Source organism: Heterocephalus glaber, unplaced genomic scaffold (assembly GCF_053883595.1).
Source record: "Heterocephalus glaber isolate CG9 unplaced genomic scaffold, H.glaber_assembly_v1.0 deba00001532, whole genome shotgun sequence".
Classification (NCBI taxonomy): Eukaryota; Metazoa; Chordata; class Mammalia; order Rodentia; family Bathyergidae; genus Heterocephalus; species Heterocephalus glaber.
This window is the reverse complement of record NW_028258330.1, coordinates 21746123-21771291: the sequence shown is the minus strand read 5'-3', so window position 1 is coordinate 21771291 and position 25169 is coordinate 21746123. Positions and strand designations below refer to the sequence as shown.

Genomic DNA, 25169 nt, shown 5'->3' with positions numbered 1-25169 from the left:
GAGGTTAGGTAGAACTTTTGAAGACATCGGTGTAGGAAAAGATTTTATGAACAAAACCTCAGTTCCCCATGAACTAGCACAAACAATCAACAAGTGGGATCTCTTCTTACTCAAAAGCTTCTGCACAGCAAGAGAAACCACCAATAGAGTGAAGGGACAACCCACAATGTGGGAAAAAATTTTCACCTGCTGTTCCTCTGAAAAAGGCCTACTATCTCGAATCTATAAAGAACTTAAAAAGATCAGACCTCCCAAATTTAAAGACCCAGCCCAAAAATGGGCATCTGAAATAAACAGATATTTCTCAGACAAAGAAGTAGAAATAGCAAATAAATACATGAAAAAATGTTCAACATCACTGGTCATTGGAGAGACGCAAATGAAAACAAAGCTGAGAGTCTACCTCACCCCAGAAAGAATGCCTGCTATCATGAAATCAACCAATAACAAATACTGGCCTGGCTGTGGGGAAAGAGGAACCTGCTCCACTGCTGGTGGAAGTGTAGACTGGTGCAGCCACTGTGGAAATCAGTATGGAGCTACCTCAAAGAACTAGGAGGTGAAGTCTCATTTGACCCAGCTATTTCCCTGCTGGGTATCTTCCCCAAATAATTAAAGGAATCACAGTATAGGGATATATGTGCACCCATGTTCATAGCAGCACAATTTGTAATAGCTAAAACTTGGAGTCAGCCCAATTGCCCATCAACTGGAGACTGGATAAAGAAAATGTGGGTTTTTTTTTTAATAAAATGGAATACTACTCAGCCATAAAGAATGACAAACTAAGCCGGGGATTTAGCTCAGTGGTTTCGCCGCCTGCTGCACAAGCGCAAGGACCCGAGTTTGATCCCTGGTACCAAAATAAAAAAAAAAAAGAATGACAAACTAGAGACATTTATAGCTAAATGGATGCATATTGAGGCCATACTCTTAAGTGAAATAAATAGAACACACGTGTGAATACCCAATAGTTTCTCTAGTGTGAGAAACTGAAAGTGTAAATAAGGACTAAAAGGTATAATAGGTAATGTGAAATAGGAAGAAAATGGGCAAAGGGGAAGGGGATGTGGGAGGGGTACAGGAATGGAATTAATATGAGAAAATGAAAAAGTGGAAACAAAGTCTGTAGATAGGGAGGGATGGAGTGCTTGAAGGGAGGGCAGAAGAAGAGGGAAAAATAAGAACCAAGAGAGATTATGTAAAGGTGCAAATTTCTGATGATGAATGTCATTATATTGTATACCTAAAATGTACCAGTAAAATTAAATTTAAAAAAAGAAAAAGAAGAACAAACAAAGAGGGAGGATGAACAAAAGTATTACAGGTAGTTAAAAAATGAATGACAAATGGACCAAAAAGCAAATGAAATGCTGAAGAGTAAAGCAGAAGTACATATTACAGATTACTGTGGTAAGATAAATAAAGGCCTGGAATCAGATATATTTCTAAAATGCCCGCTCCACACTTCACTTGATAGGGAAAAATTTTAGATAACATAGTAGATTGAATATTAAGGTAGTTGTAAAAGCAAAATAAGTAATGTGCTCCTTTAAGATTTGATTTTCTTGTAACTCTCTTGTTTAAAGTGAGGGTAATCTGACTCTTTAACCAGTAACTTCATTAACCTGACAAAGTTTCAATGACTGGGCAAATTTACAATGTGTATGTGCCTATCTTGTGTCTGCGACTTGTAAATGGGAACTGAAATTGTATTTACACATCGAAGACCACTAGGGATGAGATAATGGCTAAAAAGGATATCAAAAGGAAAATGCTGAACAAGGGGCATGGGGATATTAACCAGACTGGTTTCTGATGGTCCTGCCCACTTGCAGCAAGTAGAAATTTTATTATTTTACCTAAATTCTGTGTCTCCGTGTATTTCTTTCCGAGATTTCTGGAACACACTCTCCAGCACAGTTTCCTGACCTCTGTTTGTTGATATGGAAAATGAAGCAGTCAATATGGAAAATGAAGTTTCCCACTGGGAAACTGTCCTTTCACAAATGTTTATTGGGGGCTTACTGTTTCCTGCCCTCCTTATCTATGGATTTTGCATTTAAATGCTTGAAAGAATATATTATGTTTGCACAGAATGTGTGTGGCCTTTTTTCTTAGCATCATTCCCTCAACAATACAGTATAACCATGTGCATAAAATTTACCTGTATTAGGTAATATAAGGGACTTGGAGATGTTTTCAAGTAGGTAAAGGGGGTGGGTAATATCACACCATTTCCTACAAGGGACTTCAGCATCTGCGAGTTTTGTTATCCTTGGGGTTCCTGGAACCAGTTTCATGAGAACATCAATGACAACTGTTTTGTGTCAGGCACTGGAGAGACATCAACAAACAAAGATGGCCCACACCTTCTGGGGGCTTCCATCTTAAAGGTACTGTAGATTAAGGATTCTCATTTGCTCAGGCCTGTGAGGAGGGGCTTGGGTAAGGGGAGGAGGAAGGCAAAGTGTGGCCCAAATATCATGCTGCCTGGGTGTTTCTGGCCTGCTGTGTGCAGAGGGCTTGAAATTAGGCTCCACATGATTTTGTCCCCAAAGTCTGTCACATCATTTATTAACACATGTGCACACACAGGTATTACATTATCCATCATCACTACCATCTTTTGAAGTTCACTTTCACAGAGGCATGAACAGAGGCTCAGAGAGGGTGGGTCACTATGCCAGTCACACACTCCATCCACAAAATCAGGGTTCTCCTCCAAATGACCTTCTTTGACAACTCAGGCCAGTCAAGGACACTCACAGAGAGAGAGGGCCATGTGTTTTATGTAATAGAAAAATAATCTCCTCTGATGCAGGATGATTATCACTAATTGAGCGTTTGGTGTCTTGGGGATGTCACCTGCATAGTCTTTTGACCTTCAGGAACCTGTATACTGCAGAAGCTATTGCTGGTCTTATTGTGCTGATAAATGACATTGATCAGCCTCCACCCAGGGCTTTCTAGCTGATCAAGGGCCGGATCATCATGCGGGTGGCACGCAGAGAATATGTGGGGCCATGGGTGTGGTGCCAGCGGATGCCATTGATCTTGTGCAAGTGCTGGTCAGCTGGGTAGTAGATACCATTGAGGTTGGAGGCACCGCAGGCAGCAAACCACCACCCTGTGGAAGAGGGCAACATGATGATTAAGGCTATTGACTCCTTGGGGTACCAACTGGCTGAAGAGGCAGTCAGTGCAAAACAAACTCTGCTCAGCCAGGCCCTCTAGAGGGCAGTGGGAGCCTCTGGCCACCCCTCCAGCCCCCTCTGTGATCTGTGTACCTTACTTCCTGACCACCCAACCTTCTGATTCCCTCACAGTTCCTATCACCTTCTGTAGGTATCTGGTGGCCTCTGTATTTATCCATGAGCCTCTCTCTTTTGGTGATCTTCATATTGTGTCATACTGTGTGCCTCTCTCTGGTCAAAATCATCCCTGTTGGCTATCTCTCTCTGGTCTCTGTCACTTTATCTCCTCCAGGTCACTGTCCCCATGCACTCAGTCCTTTCCTGGCCATGCCCAGGGCTGCACTTCTCTCCAGCTCTCCCTCTGCCTTCCCTGCCCAGGGCAGCTCTGTCTCCATTGGTCCCATTTGTATCAGCCTCTGTCTCTCCCTGCTCCCATCTGTCTCTGTCTCTGTGGCTCAGGTCTCTCCTGTCTCTCTCCTTCCTGCTCTGTCTCTGACTCATCCCATCTCCGCCTCTCTGACCTCTGTCCCAGCCCAGAAGCACTGCCTGAGCCGGAGTTGGTGGGGAGCTGTACCCTGCCACGCCTGACCTCTGGGTTAGGAGGAGAAGTGTCTTGAAGAGGACCTTAGGGCCCAGCAGAGAAGGTGGCGCTGACCCTAACTCACCTCCAGACATTGTCTTCGAGCACTCACAGAGGCAATTGTCATGGTCTGCGTCACTGGTGCTGAAGTTGCTGTTCTCAAGGATCAGCTGGCCCTGGAGCAATGCCACACCGCTGTGCTTGTCTAGAAAAATCCTGCAGATGCCCCAGAGGTGGTGATAGGGAAGGGTAGCAGAGTCAGATTGGGGCCATGTTGAGGACATGTTCCTTGTGTCCACTTGCCTCTCCCAGGAAGCCCTCCATGTGGCACAGCAGCCCACAGAGAGCTACACCCAGGGAACCCCCAGCTCTATGAGCTGCACATCAGCAGGCAGCTGGGGGAGGGGGAGTTATATTCCTTGGCCAGACTCTGTGGTCCTGGCAGGCACAGCCAAGGCTGCCTGGTGCTGACAGCCATTAACCTGGATTCAAACCTCAGCTCTGTGTGGCCTCGGAAAGACTGGTTCACCTCCCGGAGCCTCAGTCTCTTCATCTGTGCATGTGGAAACCACAGAAATATTGACAGAGATCTTGTTCATTGTGTGGTTTGGTGACACCATCATGTAGAGTGTGTAGTGGTAAAAGCGAATGGACCTCATGTGTGGCAGGGAGCTCAAGGAAATACTGGTCCTTAGGGCAAGGCCAAGGAGATGCCCCTGGTGTAACCCAAGGGAACATGGGCATGGGTATGTGGTTGGTGCTGTCCCCTGGGTTTCATCTATGGGCTCTGTCTGTTTGGAGTGAGAAGAGGCATGGCCCTCTGGGTCCCAGTGGCCATGACAGCCATGATATCCTTCTATTCCCTTAAACATGCCACCCTGAGCTCTGGGGCTGGTGTGGCACAGCCCCCTGTAAAGAGGCTGCATGGCCAGGGGTGCCCTGGAGGGGACTCATTGGCTGCCAACCACTGTTATGATTCTGGCTTCTCCTTGTGGCCATTAAGGGGTCCCCTGGGCTTCTCAGTGATGTCATCCCTTACCCATTGGGAGTTAGAATGGGGTTGTAACCTTTCTGGACCCCAAGTCATGGACTAGGACACCCCCACTTAACCCACTGCTCAGGTGCACTTTAAGCACATTCATGGCTCAGGCCTGAGGAAGCCCAAAGTGAGACACATCAGGTGTGTTATCCATGTGTCCACATAGAGCCTGCAAGTCTGTTTTTTGACGCCTGGATACAGTTCCCCATGGCCATGTATAGATGTGTGGGTGAATGTTGAGTTTGCACTGGAAGAGCCACTGTGGCCCAAGTGTGCCCTCCAGGATCTTCCCTTGGATCTGGGCCTTTGTTTCCCTGGGAAGGCTTTTGGGAGGCACATTTACATATGTTTCTGTGCTCAGCTTGTGCTCATTTGTGTAGCTAGGTGTGTGTGTGTGTGTGTGTGTGTGTGTGTGTGTGTGTGACCTGTGCATGCCCAGGGGTGTGAGGATCCCCTTCCCAGTGCAGGTTGGTTGTGCTGCTACCTGAGCATCTTTGTGTGCTTCTTGCATTTGTATTCAGTTCTCCGTGTGTGTGCACTTCTGGAAAGCAGGTGTCACATAACTGTGTGCCTGCAACTCACATTAATGTGTGTGCCTCCTGGGAGCCACTTCCTCTGCAGGAAGTGAACCCTGCTAGAGCTCTCATTACTTTGTCTCACAAACAAGGGTGCACCTCACAGCTGGACGCCCACTCCCCAGCTGCTCAGTGCACCTTTACCATGGGCTTCCTGTTGGACCTGCCTGCCCTGTGAGATCCTTGACACTGGAAGGTGGGTCCCAAGGCCCAGCACTTCTTATCCTTCTCTCCTTGACCCTTACCCTCCAGGATCCGTCTCCCAGGGTTTTTCTGAATGAACACACACTCTATGATCCCAACACCCCTTGTAAGACTGTCATGTTTGGGATAGGGGTGGCCCAGTAGGAGGCTGAGTCTGCCTTTTTTTCAGAATATGCCCACTCCCTGGGGTGCTCTTCCTATCTTCTGTCTGTATGAGCAGAGTCTACTCGTGACAGCCATCACCTCCTCTCAGAGTCCTCCCTGAGCATACGGCATCTCCAGTTTCCCTGTACCTTCCCCTTTGACAAACACTGTCCCCACTGTGGTCTAGGGTGACTGTGGACATCTTAAGCTTCACCCTTACACAGACACACACACACAGACACACACACACAGACACACACACACACACACACACACACACACACCGGCAACGTTGATTGGGTGAGACTCACATCTGATTCTTCCCCAAAGGACCCGGCCAGTACATACAGGCCTGGGCAAGTGTTCAATATCCTGGTTCTTAGGGCTCTGCAGACAGCCAGGTAGTGAGGACCCTTTGAGGCCTGGGTGTAGCAGCCTGGAGTTAGGGAGCTCTCTGAGGCTCAGATAAAGAGCCAGAGGGAACCCATGCAATTCACACATGAGAGCAGGACAGGAGCTTTCAAATTTAACATGCATGCATATGTTTGCATGGTGGATGTATATAATATAGACTTACACACTGAGGCAGAAATGTGACATTTCTGCCTTTAAATTGATAATTTGTACCTCTCCAACTTTTACTTACCATTTAACACGGTCTAGGTGGCCCGCCGTAGATTATCTCACTTATGACCCAGATATTACATTGTGCAGATGGGGATGAGGTACAGAGAACTAGTTTAAAGCCACAAAGTCAATAAGTGATGGGATTGAGCTCTGGGCAGCCTGGCTCCCACAGCCTGTGTTTTTGCCTGGAATGAGATATTCCTTCTCCTGATATTCTTCCCCAAGGCATGTAAGTGGCAGATCCTAGACTACAGAAGTTCCTGCCCCAAAATTGGGTCAGAGTGAAGAGACTCAATAGCTGCCTGTGAGAAAGACTCAGAAGGCTGCCTGCATACCCTCCTATACTCTTACCATGTACAGGCCCAGGGATGGAACAGCAGGGAGCTGGGCAGCTGGGCTTGGCTCGCAGAGAGTGGGCCAGCTGAGGCCATGAGGACTGCTGTGGGGACAGCAGTTGTGACATTATTTGGTGAGTGGTGACTGTGGGCAAGCAGTGTGTTCATGCTGTCTGAGTAACATCTCATGCAAACCCTGCCAAGGGCACCCATTGTACAGATAACAATTGGCTGGGAATGGCTCAGAGTCACTCAGGGAGAAAAGGGTGGCATTAGGATTTCAGCCTGTGCTACAGTGGTCAGTGACTCAAGTAGGAGCTAGCAGGTATTGTGGCTACTTGCTGGGCAGCTGTGAGAAGCAGGGCCTCCAGCTGAGCCCTGCTTGGCCAGCCCTGGTTGGCACACTCAGTCTTATATGTGGCACTTAGGAGAAAGTTGAGCTAGTTGTGTATGTCCTCTAAGGAGGACTATCAGAGCCACCTCACTGCAGCAGGCAGAGCATTCAATGAGAAAAGAGGGTGGGGGGACATGTCACCTCATGGTTGCATTAGGCACAAGTACAAGGGGAAAGAGTCATTCAGAGATTCCTTGGGAGGAATTGACCTCCCCATCATGAGAGGCATTCAAGCTGGTGGAAGATGATTGTGCTAAGAAGGAAATTATGGCACCATGTGAGGAGGCAGATGCCATGTGAGCATCTCACAGCCTAGTTCATGTGAGTCTGCAGGTCCATTCAGTCCTGGTTTAAAGTCAATCAGAATGCAAGCTTATCAGGATCAAAGAGTTCCTCAGAGATCCTACAGCATGGTTTGGAGGTAGATTGAGTTGGGCACAGGGAGACTTGAGTTCAAATCTAGACAATGTAAATTGTCAATTTAGCCAGAAAATTTAAGTTCAATGCTTTAGATTTCATTTTACTAAAGTAGACACAGTAAACCCCACCTCACTGGAGGAGTTAAATGGAGTGTCTGGAACACAGTAGGTGCTCAGGAAATGCTCATGTCTTTCTCTAAACATATCAAGAACCAAACTCACTTCTCCCTTCCAGGTCTCTGTAAATGACTGACCTAGTGTGATTGCCCTTGGAAGGTCCCTTCTTGCTCTGGATATGTTGGTGTCAGTGACTTCCTCTCTGCCCTACCCGGTGGTCAGGGTGTGCTAAGTGCTAATCAGCTGGCTTCAGATCCTGTGATGTGTGCCCAAATCAGGACAGATGGTAGGAATAGGGATGGACCTTTGGCACAGATTCTGCAACCCCTAGCATGAGACCCAGAGCACCCACCAGGGATCCCAGCCCACCCATCCCAGAGCCCACCTGTAAAACTGCTCCTCACTGCCCAGCTGGAAATGCTCGAAGTTGGCAGAGAATGTTTTGCCATCCCAGTCTTCCATCTCCACTCGCAAAGAGTAGCTTTTGCTGCTGGTGAGCTGGTGCACCACCTCGTTGCCCAGCCAGTACTCCCCAGCTGGGTCTCCGAAGCCCTATTGGGTGGGGGGAGGATGGGGTTGGCTGAGTGCCAGGAAGGAGGCTAGGTCTGGGGCAAGTAATTAGGTTGGGCAAGCTCTGAGGCCACTTATCCCAAACCACTGTTCCTAATGATCAATGCGAGGGGTCTGGGAGACCACCCCCTCCCAGAAGAAAGTAAGTGATACATTTGAAAATGTAAAAGCCCATTAAAAATAACTGCCATCATGTTTCTCTGAAGTTCAGGAACAGAGAAAATTAATCTGTGGTGATAAAATTGAGAACAGCAATTACCTTCGAGGGACTGTTGACTGGAGGGGACGTGATGAGGGTTCTGGAATGCTGGAAGATTTGTATGGCTAACATGTGAGTGAACACCTATGTGAAATTATGGAACCTTACACTTCGTATTTGTGCAGGTAACTGGATGAGTGTTAAACCTCAGTAAAAAAAAATAAAGACAAGTCAGGCACAGACATGGTAGTGTAGACTCTGTACAAAATTTCAGCAACATAAAAATGTATGAAAAGGTAAGAGCACTTGGAATGTCTTGTCAACAGTGTCCAGGAGCAAGAAACCAAAACATTTGGAAGAACAATGATTCAGCACCAAGAACAGGGCACATCAAAGCCCTACTCCCCATTGGTGGGATGAGGGGTCTTTTCTGGCTAAGGGTTAATGTCTAGCTTTCTTTTGTGTATTTCTTTGGCTGAGTCCCCAATTTTTCTTTGCCAATTTAATGAATTTTAAAATCTCAATTGGTTCATGAACATTCATGACTTAATTTGACACATATTAAAATGTTTATCAAATCAAAGGGTAAGCAGACACAAATAATAATATTGCTATATGTCCTTGTGAGTATCTCTTCACATTTCTTTTACTTTGGAAAAAGTTAAAAGCTTTGAAAGCAAAAATACTTTACTTAAAATTTAGTTTTAAAAATCAGAAGTCAATTAGGCAGCATTTCTTACTCATAAAAGGCATGCGGTCTTTGAACCAGCAATTCCACGTTAAAGAAACTGTCCCACAGATGTGGTCACAGATGTATCAAAGGAGAAAGAAATTCATTTAAGCAATGTAGACAGGAGTGGGTGAGTAATATGTCCTTTCAGTTGCTTCCTTTGTATTATTTTTTTAAAAACACACTTATCAATGTATATCCTTTCCAGAGTTTGAAAGAAAATTTAAAATTTCATTACTAGGATGTAAGTCGGCAATTTCAAAATGAGGTTAATTTCAGGGGAAGAGGTCCTGGGAAGCGCGTGGATGCTGGGCAAATCTGTTTGAGGGTAGGTGGCTTAGGTTGGCTGATTGTTTTTTCTGAGAGAAGGTGAAGGCAAACACGCTCCCCTCTCCCTGCCAACACCCCAGCACCTGCACTGGGTTTCAGTGCTGCAATGCCCCTCCCCAGGACAGAGGTGTCACCTGCTTATAATCCTCCCAATTCTGCTGGAAGCTCACTGTGCCATCCTCACGGCGCTGGATGACGGTCCAGGCACTTCCATCGGTGTCCATCACACAGAACACCTGGGGGAAGAGGAAGCAGCTGTAATCCCTGGATACAGCCAGAATTCAGGTCCAGGACAGCACAAGGGTGACTTGGCTGATGGACCTCCCACCCCAAAAGACCAAAAGGTTATCAACATCATCAGAAAGATTCAAGCTCCAATGTCACATCTTGTGATCATTTCGTAAAGTGACAGGCCAGTGATGCTTTCCCAGAGCCACCTTCTCCTCAGTTGTAAAATAGTGGTGTTCATATCTTAACCTCTTTGTGCCTCAGTTTCTCTTCTGCAAACTGGCATTACAGTAAGACTTAAATGAGATGGGTCATGTGAATATTTGGAAGAGAGCCCAGCACACATGAGAAGAGAGATGAATGAAGGCTTCCCACTCCTTAATATTGCAGGGCTGCTGGAAGGATTAAATGTGGATGGGCACAAAGGGCTTAGCCACTGTGTAAAAGCAAGAAATGCTATTACTGCTGTTCTTCAGGGCACAATGGCTTGCTGAGCGCTTACTATATGTGAGGCTCTGTTCAAAGCACTAGGGATGCTCACATGGGTGAGATGAAAAGAATTCTTTCTCTCTCAAAGAGCTTAGCATCTATTCCAACTACATCTTTCAGCCTAATAATTGTTCACACTCTATTTTTCCTATCAGTTCAGTAAATGTTCAGTGTTCCATGAATGCAGACTTGGTGCCTGGCACTGTACTGGATGAATCCTTAATGAGTCGGAGATAAATCAGGCCTCAGGCTGGCTTAGTCTGGAGGAGGCTATGATAGGGCAGGCAGACAGTGGATTGTGAACATTTGGGTGGATAGAAGGAGGAGCCTCAAGAAGAGGTCACTGGGCAACCCTAAAAAGCTTCTTAGAGAAGGTGTCTTCTGAACAGGTCATTGAATGATGGTGTATCTGTGAAAAAGAGATGAGTGGAGTGATATTTTCAAGGGAGAGTGCAATGGGAAGGAGTTGAGGCTCTGAGGAAGGAAAGGTCAGCTGAGGGAGAGAAGCAGAACACCTGTTGTGAAGGTAGCGGGGTGTGCAGCAGGTTCAGAGGTGAACAGCTTGCTTTAGGCAAGTGAATCAAAGTAAAGCTGAGGGTAGAACCCAGATTTCTTTCCTCCCAGGCCAGCTCTTGTGTCTATATCAATGCCCCCAACCCTTCTCCATTCATACCTCCTCAATTTCCACCATTGCTACATTTACTTAATTTTTCCAAAGCAAATTTACTTTTAAATATGTCATATATTTTACTAAATAAATAAAAACATAGTTTACAAGCAAATCTTATCAATAACATCAATAGAAAAGTAGTAACAGGCTATATCACCAACCCAGAGAACCGGCACACCCACTCCCTGGGTTGTGCCATGCCATTACCTGGATCCACACCACAGAATTTCAGGGGTCATAAAGGACAGCATTCTGAGTTTGAGAAGACAGTTAGAAGTGAACAACAGAAAGAGGTCCTCTCTGAGTCCCCTTGATGAAAATTAAAGCCCACTGGAAAAGTGAAGAAAATTAACCTGTGAGCATAGAGGAGGTGAGCTGCTCCCAGCGCACCAGAGGAGGCTTCTGGGCTGCTGTACCAGGCCCATGAGTGCAGAGGAGGTGAGCCGAGCAGGCGCAAGCAGCCGCCCCCGCCCCCCCCGTTGAAAAGAGAAGACACATAAACAAGTTTCAAAAACAGACTTCCAGATCACCTAAAACAACCCCAAAGGAAAAGGAGATGGAACACTGTGACACTCCACCACCTGGACTCCCTGAACTGGCAACAAAAGAGGATCTGGAAAAAATGAAATCAGAAATAATTTATCAGATAACAACAGAGATTGTGCTCATAGTACAAGACACGATTAATAAATCTAGAGAGGACACAGATTAAAAAAATAGAGGAGCTGAGGAACATGATAGAATCCCGACATAGAAAACAAATGGAATCCATAAAACAGATGCAAACAGATTTCCAGGAGATTAAAAACTCCACTGAAGGTCTGTGCAGCAGAATGAGCCAATGTGAGGACAGAATTTCAGATATAGAAGATAAGATTGCAATTAGTGACCAGGAAAAGAAAAATTTCCTTAAAATTGTAAGGGACCATGAGAAATCAATCCAGCAGCTGCTAGATGATGCAGAGAATAACATAAGACTGATCGGAGTCAATGAAGAAACAGGAGAGAGTGCAGATGACATAAAAAAAAAACGGTTCACAGAGGTGATGACAGAAAACATCCCAAGCAGGGGAAAAGAACTTGACAGACAGATAAAGGAGGCATATAGGACTCCAACTAGCCTGGATCAAAAAATCTACACATAGGCATATAATAGTTAAGATTCCAGAAACCCAAAGGAAGAACAAAATTCTACAAGCAGTTAGAGAAAAGAAACAAATCACATACAAAAGAAAACCCATCAGAATCACAGCAGACTTCTCAATGCAAACCCTCAAGGCAAGAAAAGCTTGGAGTTATGTATTTCAAACCCTAAAAGAAAACAGCCTCCAGCCCAGAGTGATGTACCCTGCAAAACTATCTTTCAAAATTGATGGAGAAATAAGATACTTTCATGACAAAGAGCACTTTAGGAACTTCATGAATACCAAACCAGCACTCCAAAAAATTTTACACAATATCTTAGGAAAAGACAACAAGGATCACAACCCCAGGAAGCCCAGTAGAATGAATCTGTCCGGTGCGAAAAGAAATTAAATGAAAAGGGGGAGAATCCAACAAACAGAAAAAATCATGACGATGATGTCAATATGTATGAGCTATAACATAAATGTTAATGGTCTCAATTCACCAGTCAAAAGAAATAGACTGGCAGAATGGGCCAAGAAACAAGATCCAACAATATACTGCATACAAGAGCCACATTTAAATCAAAAAGAAACTCATAGTCTGAAAGTTAAAGGGTGGAAAAAAAGCAGGAGTAGCTATCCTCTTTGCAGATCAAGTGGATTTCAACCCAAAATCTGAAACACTCTGTTCCCAAGAATTTCAGATAAGGGATACTCAACTTGTACGTACAAATCTATTGTGAACATGTGTTTTCATTTCTCTCAAGTAAAAACTTAAGAACAGGACTGTTGGTTCTCATCAGTAGTACAAGAAATTTCTATACTGTTTTCCAAAATGGTTTTGTCATTTTACATTCACATTAGCAGTATTAGACAGTTCTAACTGGTTCACACCTAAGCTGACATTTGTTCTTTTAAAACTTTTAACTTCATCTCCCTAATGAGTGTATAATTCAATCTTGTTACTGTACTGATTAGTATTTTTCTGATTCTAGTGTTACACAACTTTTCTTGTGCTGTACTGCCTATTTATCATATTCTTATGTCTACTTTTTAACTGGGTTGTCTATTAATGAGCTGTAAGAGTTCTTTACATATTCTGGTCATACGTTATATGCATTGTAAATATGGTCTGTTTAAGGACTACTTTTCATTTTCTTAATGATGTCATTTAAAGTTCTAAATCTTGATGGAATCTCACTTATCAATGTTTTTCTTTTATACATCATCCTAGGAAATTCTTGCCTACCCTAAATTCATGAACATTTTCCCTTATAATTTCCTCTCAAAGTTTTATAGTTTTAGTCTTTCATATTTAGGTTCATAGATCCTTTCAAGTTATTTTTATGTATGGAAATAAAGGGTTTAGGTTAATTTTTTATATACGGATACCACGTGTTCTAGTGCCATTTGCTGAAAATACTATCTTTTCCTCTGCTCTTGAGTTGAGTTTATGTTCTATAAAATGTTAATGTTAAATAATCTTTCAAAAATCAGTGGATCATATACATGCGGTTCTCTTTCTAGATTCTCTGTTTTATTCCAATGATCTATATGTCTTTCCCTGCACCAACACTGCCTTGATTACTGCAGCTTTAGAGGAAGTCTTAAAATTAGGTACTAAACGTCTTCCAACACTGTTTTTTTCTTCTTTTTCTTTTTACTTTTCTAGGTCCTTGGTACTCCTACATAACTTTTAAATTTCAATATCCAATTCTTCATTTATGATAAGTATACATAGACCTGAATTTTTATGTATACCTTGTGTTTTCTAATCCTGCCAAATTCAAATACAAGTTATAGGGGCTTTTAGAGATTTCTTAGTATTTTCCCATTAGATGATCATTTCATCTACATATAAAGATTTTACATTTACCTTGCCAATCCTATGCTATTTATTCATTTTTATTGCCAGACTATTTTGCTTTGGGCCTATGTTTCAAAGTTTAATGGACAGATGAAGAGTAGGCATATCTGCCCTGTTCCCCACCTTAGCAAGAAAGCATTGTATCTTCTCCATTCATATAAGGCATTTTTGCTGGAAGTATGGAGTACATGTCTTTGATCTGTTGAGAAGATTCTCTTCTACTTCTGGTCTCCTGATAGCTTTTACCATGAACAGCTGTAGAATTTAGTCCAATAGTTTTTCTCCAACTACTGACAGGATCATATGGCATTTTCCTTTCCTCTGTTAAAATGATGACTTTTAGGGGTGGATCTTCCAATGCTGAACCAACACTGCCATCCCTATAATAAAACTTTCTATATACTGCCAGATCTGACTTCTAATAGTTTGTTTTGTTGAACAAATTTCTATCTCTGTTCATACTTTTTTCTTCTTTTATCTTTATCTAGTTTTAGGATTAGCACAATGTTGATTTCCTAAAATGAGAGGAGAAGTTTTCCTTCTTTTTTCTGCTTTAAATGTTTGATTATAATTTATCAGTTAAAATGTGTATGAGCCTGCTGTTGTCATATAGTAGGTTTTCATGCTAGGAATATCCTTTCTTTAATAGGTGCTATTCAAATTTTATATTTCCTCCAGAGTTAGTTTCATTAATTTGTCTTCCAAGGTACTTCCTAGAAGTTGTCAAATTTATTTCAAAAAAGATTTTTTGTAATATGCTTTCTATATACTTCTAAATTCTGTAAAATCTATGAACAAAAAAAGTGAAGAAAATCTCTGCAATAAAAGCACACCAGACCACCTCAGTTGGGGAAACAGCAGTGTGGACCAGTGCAGCGTGGCTGCAAGAAGATTCCAGCCAGGGTTCTGCCCTGACCCCAGAGGCTGGGGCACACCAGCCCAAGCCAAGGGCCTGCCTGGAAAAGAGCTGCACAGGCACACAAGCAGCAGCCAGAGGTTCACCTCAATAGCATCAGTAAGTGAATAAGACACTAGCCAGAAGCTTGCTCACACAGCAGGAACTGGGGTGCACAGCCCCCAGGCAAAGACCCTCCCAGACAACAGCTACCTAGGGGCCCTAGCCAGTGGTACACCTAGATATCATCCCAAGTGTGCACAGGTCCCAGCCAGAAGCCCATCCAGACAACAGGTCAGCTCAGGGATCCAGAAGGCCACCTTTCTGAACCCAGGAATTAGTGTACTAATGAGCAGCAGAGAAAACGCAGCTCTGAGGCTAACTGAGAATTGAAGACCACTGGGTGAGCAAAAAGTTGCCTCAACAAAGGGATAGCAGGCTGCATCTGTTGAAATGAGAAGACAGGTAAACAAGTCTCAAAACCAGACTTCCAGATCACCTACAGCAACCCCAAAGGGAAAGAAGATGGAACAATCTGATACTCAACCACCTGTACTCCCTGAACTGGCAACAAAAGAGGATCTGGAAAAAATGAAATGAGAAATAATTTATCAGATAACAGCAGAGATTGTGTACATAGTGCAAGACATGATTAGTAAATCTAGAGAGGACACAGATTAAAAAAATAGAGGAGCTGAGAAACATGATGGGATCCCAACATAGGAAACAAATGGAATCTATAAAACAGATGCAAACAGATTTCCAGGAGATTAAAAACTCCATTGAAAGTCTATGCAGCAGAATGAGCCAATGTGAGGATAGAATTTCAGATATAGACGGTAAGATTGCAATTAAGTGACCAGGAAAAGAAAAATTTCTTTAAAATAGTAAGGGACCATGGAAAATCAATCAGCTGCTGCTAGACAATGCAAAGAAGAATAACATAAGATTGATCGGAGTCAATGAAGAAACAGGAGAGAGTGCAAAAGACATAGAAAAATAAACTGTTCACAGAAGTGATGGCAGAAAACTTCCCAAGAAGGGGAAAAGAACTTGACAGACAGATAAGGGAGGCATATAGGAGTCCAACTAGCCTTGATCAAAAAATCTACACATAGGCATATAATAGTTAAGACTTCAGAAACCCAAAGGAAGAACAAAATTCTACAAGCAGTTAGACAAAAGAAACAAATCACATACAAAGGAAAGCCCATCAGAATCACAGCAGACTTCTCAACACAAACCATCAAGGCAAGAAGAGCTTGGAGTGATGTATTTCAAGCCCTAAAGGAAAACAGCTCCCAACCCAGATTGATGTGCAAAACTATCTTTCAAAATTGATGGAGAAATAAGACACTTCCATGACAAAGAGCATCTTAGGAACTTCACGAATACCAAAGCAGCACTCCAGAAAATTTTACACAATATCCTAGGAAAAGACAATGATGTTCAGAACCCCAGGAAGCCCAGCAGAATGAATCCACTGGGCATGACTAGAAATTAAATGCAAAGGGGGAGAATCTAACAAAAAGAAAAAAGTCATGACAATGATAAGTCAATATGTATGAGTTATAACCATCAATGTTAATGGTCTCAATTCACCAATCAAAAGAAATGGACTGGCAGAATGTGTCAAGAAGCAAGATCCAACAATAGGTTGCATACAAGAAACACACTTAATTCAAAAGGAAACCCAGAGACTGAAAGTTAAAGGATGAAAAACAATACCCCATGCGACAGGAACCCCCCCAAAAAGCAGAAGTAGCTATCCTCTTTGCAGATAAAGTGGATTTTAAACCAAAATCTGAAACACTTTTGGTCCCAAGAATTTCAGATAAGGGATAGTCAACCTGTATGGACAAATCCATTGTGAACATTTGTGTTCATTTCTCTTAAGTAAAACCTTAAGAACAGAAGTGTTGGTTCTTAACAGTAATACAAGAAATTTCTATATTGTTTTCCGAAATGGTTTTATCATTTTACATTCTCATTAGCAGTATTGGAAAGTTCTGTTTCACACCTAAGCTGACATTTGTTCTTTTAAAACCTTTAACTTCATCTCCCTAATGAGTCTATAATATGATCTTGTTATTGTACTGATTAGTATTTTTCTGATTCTAGTGTTGTACACATTTCCTTGTACTGTACTGGCTATTTATCTTCTTCTTGTGTCTACTTTTTAATTGGGTTGTCTATTAATGAGCTGTAAGAGTTCTTTATATATTCTAGTCCTAAGTTGTATGTATTATAAATATGTTCTGGTTAAGGGCTACTTTTCATTTTCTTAACAATGTCTTTTAAAGTTCTAAATTTTGATGGAATCTCATTTATCAATTTTTTTCTTTTATACATCATTTTTTTGTATCCTAGGAAATTCTTGCCTACCTTAAATTCATAAACATTTTCCCTTATAATTTCTTCTTAAAGTTTTATAGTTTTAGTCTGTTATATTTAGGTTCATAGATCCTTTGAAGTTTTTTTAATGTATGGAAATAAAGGGCTTAGGTTAATTTTTTACATACGGTTACCAGGTGTTCTAGTAACATTTGTTGAAAACATTATCTTTTCTTCTGCTCTTGAGTTGAGTTTATGTTCTATAAAATGTTAATGTTAAATAATCTTTCAAAAATCAGTAGACCATATATGTGTGGATCTATTTCTAGATTCTCTGTTTTATCTCATTGATCTATATGTCTTTCCTTACACCAACACTGTATTGATTACTGTAGCTTTAGAGGAAGTCTTAAAATTAAGTACTAAATGTCTTACAACACTGTTTTTTTTCTTTTTCTTTTTCTAGGTCCTTTGTACTACATAACTTTTAAATTTCAATATTCAATTCTTCATTTATAGCAAGCATACATAGATCTGAATTTTTATGTATATCTTGTGTTTTCTAGTCCAACTAAATTCAAATTCTAGGGGCTCCTAGAGATTCCTTAGTATTTTCTCTGTAGATGATCATTTCACCTACATATAAAGATTTTACATCTACCTTGCCAATCCTATGGTATTTATTTATTTTTATTGCCAGTCTATTTTGGTTTGGGCCTATGTTTCAAAGTTGAATGGACAGATGAAGAGTAGACATATCTGCCTTTGTTCCCCACCTTAGGGAGAAAACATTGTATCTTTTCCATTCATATAAGGTGTTTTTGCTGGAAGGATGGAGTTATCTGTTGAGAAGTTTCTCTTCTACTTCTAGTCTCCTGATAGCTTTTACCATGAACAGCTGTAGAATTTAGTCCAATACTTTTTCTCCAACTAGTGACAGGATCATATGGCTTTTTCCTTTCCTCTGTTAAAATGATGACTTTTGGGGGTGGATCTTCCAATGCTGAACCAACACTGCCATCTCTATAACAAAACCACTTTCTACATCCTGCCAGATCTGACTTCCAATAGTTTGTTTTGTTAAACAAATTTCTATCTATGTTCATGCTTTTGTCTTCTATTATCTTTATCCAGTTTTAGGATTAGCACAATGTTGAGTTCCTGAAATGAGAGGAGAAGTGTTCCTTCTTTTTTCTGCTTTAATTGTTTGACATAATTTATCAGTTAAAATGTTTATGAGCCTGCTATTGTCATATAGGTAGGTTTTCAATCTAGGAATTTACTTTCTTTAATAGGTGCTATTCAAATTTTATATTTCTTCCAGGGTCAGTTTCATTAATTTGTCTTCCAAGGTACTTCATAGAAATTGTCAAATTTATTTCAAAAAAGATTTTTGTAATATGCTTTCTATATCCTTTTAAATTCTGTAAAATCTGTGGCAATGTCCTCTAAATCTTGATATTGTAATTTTTAAAAAATGTATAATTGATATTGTATAACAGGAAGAAAAGATCTAAAGGAGTAGGGGAAGTGGGAGGGTTAGGGGAACGGAAAGAAGGGAAAAGAAAAATACGAGAACAGGGAAAAAATGGAAACAAAGTCTTTGTAAATAGGGAAGGTTGGAGGGGGTGAAGGGAGGGCAGGGATATGGAGAAAAAATAAGAACCAAGATATGTCATGTAAAGGTACAAGATCTCAATGATGAATGTAACTGTATTTTATACCTAAAATGTACAAATAAACTAAATGGAAAAAAAAGAAAAGTAGTAACACTTGTCTTTATTCAGATGATTGTTAAAATAAATGTAATGAAAAAAAATGCTATGAAATTTAGGTAGAAAATTTTGCCAACACAGGGTTCTCAGCTGATCTCTTTTTGTTAAAAGGTCCCTTTAGCAAATGTGTGGGAAGTGTGAAAGACACTCTGGGGACAAACAGAGCCTTTCCATGACACATTCAGAAAGTCAAAAGGAAAGTGCAGAGGGAATTTTGGAGCAGGACCTCTGGACATCTGCTCCCTTTCTCTTCCCTTTCTGGCTGCCCCAATCCCTACCTGACACCTTGCTCTCCTCCAACCCCTCCCCACCTGACGACTGGACCTGTGAGCTCAGGGCCACCTTGGGAGCTGCTCACTGAAGATGGTGGTGTCTCCATTAGACTTAGTCTCTAATTTCCTGCAAAGAGTAGAGCCCCAGATCCTCCCTTTAACCAGAAACAAACTCCATTATTCTGAGCCCCTGGAATTTAGGATTTGCTTGTTGATTCCCTGACCATGACATTAATCAGCACAGAGCTCTCTCTTGGTGCTTCAATTAGAGGTCTGTCTGAATAGTGACACTTCTACTTTTGGACTTTTGCTTTACTCCATGATCTGACCCCTGCCTAGGTGGGGGCTCCACAAGGCAGGGCACTCCCATTTCATTGGCATCTCCATTGCTGGACAAAGCCTGATGCTTATGGGAGTTCTGGCTCAGCATTCACTGATACATTCACACACACACACACACACACACACACACACGCACACACACACACACACCATGCCAGGACCCTGCTTACCCTCTTGGGGTCTTTCACATTGGGCACAAAGATGGTGTAGACATTGTCAACACTGATCCCAGACCTGTGGATGTCCTCACAGTCCTGAAACCCCAGCACAGCTCCACCTATGGAGGCAACATTGTGACAAAGCAAGTTAGCTAGAGATGAGCATGGATAGGGAAGAGACAAAGTGGGCTCGCCTGCCTGCTGTGTGCAGGTCCTGGCTGGGGAGGTGAAGCAACCAGGAGGTGAGATGATCCAGACCTGGAAATGTTTCCTAGAGGAGGTAGAAGTGAGCTGGAAACAGTGAGCAGGAGTTCCAAGTGGTGAAGTGGTGATGTGAGAAATCCTAGCCCTGTCTTTTCTATCACAAATATGAACGAGAGTGTCTCCATCTTGAACTGTAGGTTATTCTAGGGTGTCCTCCCTGCACTTTTTTCTTTCTTTAAGCACACTAAGTTAAGGAAAATGTTTGTTCAGTTTAGATTTTGGGAACAGCTGACAGCCAAAGATAACTTCTCAACAGCCAGGGACTTTCCATCTCCAATAGCCCCACTCTTCCTTCCCCTTATCAACCCTGTCCAGGAACCAGTTCTCTCTTCATACCTCTTAAATTAGCTTATCAGGATAGATTATGAACCTTCAATCCAGCCAAAGGGGAAAAAATTCAGCTGTTTCTTGTGCATTAGGGATTTAAAAAAAAAAAAAAAACCTGCTGCAGCCTCCCTGCTTGCCTGCTACCTCATGCTAGAGTGTGCTCGTGCCCTTCTTCAGAAGTAAAACCTTGTCTTGTTGAGAATTTTTGGTGTCTGAATGCTTTATTATCTGCGCTGACAAATTTAGTCTGAGGACATATTCCCAACAGTGGTGTCAGAGCAGAGGTAATATCATGGTGAAGGCTCAAGGGGGCTGGTCTGGTGTGAGCAGGGAACAGGGGCATGGGAGTTGGGACTGACACATACCATGAGAGTGGAGCTTCAGCCAGAGAATGTTCTGGCTGCTTGAGGTAGGGTAAGGCCAGCAGAGCGGGTAAGTAAGGAAGAGAACAGAGAGCAGCCCATTTCAACAGGGCCAGTTGGCCCTGAGTGCCAGGCTGAGGAGACCAGACTGTCTTGTCCAGGAAGAACACTGTTGCCGCAGACCAGCTGCAGTCGATGTAGGGTAGGAAGGGGAGATGTCCTGGGCCGGCAATGAGAAAAGAACCTTCACAAGCAATGTTCAGGTTCCCTCTGAGAAGTCTCAGGGTCTGATTTATTTTTATATCTTTGAGCAATAGCTAAGAGGCATTGGGTGGAACATGTTTACATTTTAGGTTGCCTTAGCAATTTCTATTGAAGTAAAGGTTATTTTTTGCTAAACAGAGTATATTTTTCCTAAGCTGATTCATTTCATTGAACATCATGAATACATTTTAAAAATTACAGTTGTCCCCTTATTTACCCACACCTAAGCAGAACAGAAAGTAACTTAATCAAAATCTCTATATCAGCGGGGGTACAAGCAAGATTTAGTTAATTAAATGTCAAACTTGTGGTCACCAGCTGGCCCTTGAGAAACTGCAGAATGGCTAATACAGTTTGCTATTAGCTCTCTATTTTTCTATACCTCTATTCATCTTACTTAAGTGTTATTTGGGTTCATGGTCCATGAGCAGGAGATGTTTACAGTACTTTGAGAAAAACTGAGTAACTTGCCTCCTTAGTGTATTTATCTGTCTTAACTTTCTTTCTATTTCCCATTTCCCACTGTTTCTTACATCTAAAATCTGTCCTTTCAGTCTCTTTATAAGACCCTTTTAGTAAAAAGAAAGTCATCAATAGAAGAAAGGGGTTACAATAGCGGGAAAACGGAGGGAGTTTTAGGAGAGGTTTCTTTAGAGGTGAGTGTGGCAATAGAACTGAGAGAAACAGGAATTTGGGACTCTTGAGCCAGATCAGATTTCAATACATCATTGCCAATTTGCCTTATGGAGAGTTTGTTGTTAGTCACAAACACAGTGACTCCTGTGACCAGAGTAACAATTTTAAACATTATGGCATGAAAAAAATAAAACACGAGGGTACGATGTGCTCCACCCTTCTTTCCCCAAGCTGGAACTTTGTCACGTAGCCTTGGAGGTCGGTTGGGCTTCACCACACTGTGGTGAGAGGAGAGCTGCAGGGGTGGCACCTCAAAGCAGGGAGGCCAGAGAAGAGGTGCTAGGCTCTTCAGAGAGCATAAGAGGAGCCCACAGTCTAGCAAGGAGCTTCCTATTCCACAGAACAGTAAGTTGAGGGCCCAGGATTCAGGCGCCCAGCCAGCTGGGACATAGTCCTCCCTTCTTGGTACTCTCTTGAGTGTGAGGCCTTGGGCTCTCCTCCTGGCTCAACTTTCACCTGTCTTTCCCTGAGGCCCTGGGCTCAGGGCCCTCATTCTACCCACCTTGGAGCTGGCCACTGGCCTCTACAACCCATGTTTCATCTCTCTGGACCATCTTTCTGAGCTCAGGAGAGTATTGATTTAAGGTCTGAACCTAATAGCACCAATGGTCCTTAGGAAAGTGACTAATGACAAATAAACTGCTTTGGATTTGAAAGCCTGCCTCTAGCTCATTTAGAAGGATCTGATTAGTGATGTGGTCTGTGATTCCACCAGAAGCCAAACTCTCTGAGTAAGCAGGTCACAAAGGATGGGGCTAAGGTTCAGATGGATGAATCTCAATTCCAGTGAGAGACCAGGAGACTACCAGGGGATGTGACTCCCTGTTTTGGCCTCACGCCTGGACAGTGGCTCCCAAATCCTGCATCTGGGGCACCTGTCTGAAGGAGGCTGCTGTGCCCACACTACTAATGAGAGAACTAGGACCTATATCCATCTCAGCCTGTGCACAACAGTTCCCAGACAGGGGTCTCAACTGCCCGCCTGCCAGCAGCCCCCAGCTTCCCATAGCCCAGTGGACTGGAATCTAGATAAGCACGGGCAAGGCACTGACTTAAAAGCAACAAAGGATGGGCCACACTTCCCCTGGCAAGGAAAAGGCTGATCCTGGAGCTGGCCTGAGAACTCCAGCCACCCTTTCAGGGCTCATGCACTGCAAATTTCCTTAGACAAGAATAATAGCAATAACAATGATAACAGTAACAAAGTGAAATAACCACCACTGTTGTATTACAGGGTTCTTCAGTGCCCATTTGAGTTTAGGAAAATGATTGGGAGTAAAGGTGGGACAGAAAAAAGGTGAACTGCATGGATACATAGTACAGTGCAAACCCTACCTGGACTCCCTCTGAGCCTCTGGGCTGGGAATCTGTACCTGTCTCGCCCCCTTTTGACTCCAGGTCCTTGGCTAAGCCCTTTCCTATGCATGACTTCATTTCATCCTTCATGCAAGAGCTCTGTGAAGTTATCATCCCATTTCACAGGTGAGGAAAACCAAGGGTCTGAGAAATTAAAGGAGAATGCAAAGTGCCAGAGTTAGCATGCGACAGACCCAGGGCTGAAACTTCACTGAAAGGCCATGCTCCCTTCCTGCCACCTGACCCTGGGTTCTTTGCCTTGGGACAGAGTCTCCATCAGAGGGAAAAGCACTTCACATGCATCTTTCCCAAGTGACAAATGGAAGGCATCTAGGCAATGATCCCCAAATGAACCCATGCTAATACAACCTCCCATCCACACAGGTGAGCAGCCAGTCAAAACAAAGACCAGAATAGGTGCCAGCCTGCAAGGAGAGGTGTCTCCTGCCCTGTGCTTGAGCTGAGCCACAAGTCCCACACATGGAGCTTATTCTGCAGCCTCACTAAAAGTGCAGGGCACAGGCCCCTAATGGGTTCTGGTCACTCCACATCTCATGGTTTAGAAGACACCCAGCTCGCCTGCCTTAGCTTCCTTGGGTCTGCTGGTCTTAGGGTGGAGCAACACTGGGATCTTTTCACCAAGTCCCTATCAGCATGGTGCCTGGACTCCCATCATTATTGCTGGATTCCTTGTACTTGAAGGCTCCCTAGGCTCCCATGATTGAATAGCAGCAGGAGGAGCCCCTCTCTGACTTCCCTCTTATCCAGCCATTCTCTACTCCCTAAAAGGAGGCCCTCACTGTCCCACCCACAACATCCTCTGGGCTCAGGTGAAAGTCCCCTTCACTTAGTACTCCCCATTAGGTCAGCTCTACCATGGATCTTCATGAGCACTGCTAGCAGGAAACTCGCACTCAGTAGTGTGCAAGTGTTTCCTCAAAAAAGTGTTTCCTCCCTCCCTCTGAGGCCTCAGAGGAGCTGGGTACATTTGCAAGAGACAGGCCAGCCTGTGTTCACTGCTGGATCCTTGCACCCAGTTCTGGGACTGGTACTCAGTGGGTGATGAAGCAACATATGTTGACTGAGCAAGTAAAGCTGGAATCAGGAAGTCTTGGCCCCAAAGTGGGCTTCTGTGGCAGCAGTGAGTGCTGAGGAGCACTTCTCGGACTTTGGGGTAGTGCATTAACAGCAGAGAAGTCCTTGAAGTGCACTGAGTCTCACACTCCAATTCTGCGGTGAAAGTGAGGCCAAGAAGGGGTAGGATATGCCCATGCAAGCAGGGCTGAGGGTTGAATTCTGGAACCCAAATTTGTCAGCTGGGCTTCTGCTTTCCTTGTTAACACATCACCTCCATTAAACAGATGGGGAAACTGAGGCCACGAGTCGGGTGGAATTGGGCAAACCCAGGTACCTGTAGAGCCAGGAGACAGAGTCTGGATTTGCCTCTCTTGGAACTATTGTTCTGGCCATTATTATTACTGCTTGTTGTTATTTGTCCAGATGGCCAGGAGGGTATGGCCTTTCCCAGAATGGATTCCAGCCCAGAGGGACCCTGGAGACTGAGGAGAGCTCCTTCCTGGCTCCTGCCCTTCTCTCCAGCCTCCTGCCTGGCACACCCTACTTGCTCACCTGGTCCCTGCTCTCCCAGGCTCATGAGCTGCTGCAGGTTCTCCAGGAGCTGACGCTGTTTCTGCTCCATTCGGCTGGAGCTGTTGCTTGCAGCTTGCAGGCTGTGGTGGATGCTGGTCAGGGTGCTGTTCTGGAGGTCCAGAAGTTGCTGCAGCTGCTCCTTCAAGCTATTGAGGCTGGCCAGCTGGGCCTGTTGCTGAGACTCCACAGCTGGGTTCCTGTAGGGCAGGGTGCACAAGGCTGAGCCCCCTATCCAACCCCTCATTCACACCCAAAAGAGAGAACCAGAGGGGTGGAGCATCCTGTTTGGGCTCACACATTCCACAGTCTGTGCCTATAGTAGGCTTGAACTGGGGAGGGGAGTGGTGTGCACTGGGACCCAGTAGAGGTCTGAGGTCAGGCAGCTGGGGCACCAGCAAGCAGGTTGCCATTATCTGGCTCCAGAACCCCTGGCTGAGGGGCAGTATTGGGAGGGGCACATTTTACTCTAGATTCAGGTTTGCAGACCCTTTCTCAGACTCAGAACTAAATCCAGCCAGGGCAGAAGAAATTGACTCCAGGTCCCAAATTATAATTATGAATTGAGCACACTGGAATTCTAGAATTTTAGCTGTCTTCGCCAATCAAGAGGTTATTAACAACATCTTCCATCCA

At 43.6% G+C, this 25169-nt stretch overlaps 1 protein-coding gene across 1 annotated transcript; it reads right to left on the bottom strand.

Annotated features, from left to right (window-relative positions):
- Positions 1 to 2438: 2438 nt before the first annotated feature.
- LOC101706062 (angiopoietin-4-like) lies at positions 2439 to 24780 on the bottom strand. The gene is made up of 6 exons (XM_087188582.1): positions 24516 to 24780; positions 19630 to 19736; positions 9595 to 9696; positions 8017 to 8183; positions 3863 to 3993; positions 2439 to 3130 (listed from the first exon to the last, which is right to left on the bottom strand). Exons 1-6 carry the CDS (start codon positions 24778 to 24780, stop codon positions 2970 to 2972), a joined length of 933 nt encoding a protein of 310 aa, XP_087044708.1. The 3' UTR covers positions 2439 to 2969.
- Between the last annotated feature and the right edge of the window lie 389 nt (positions 24781 to 25169).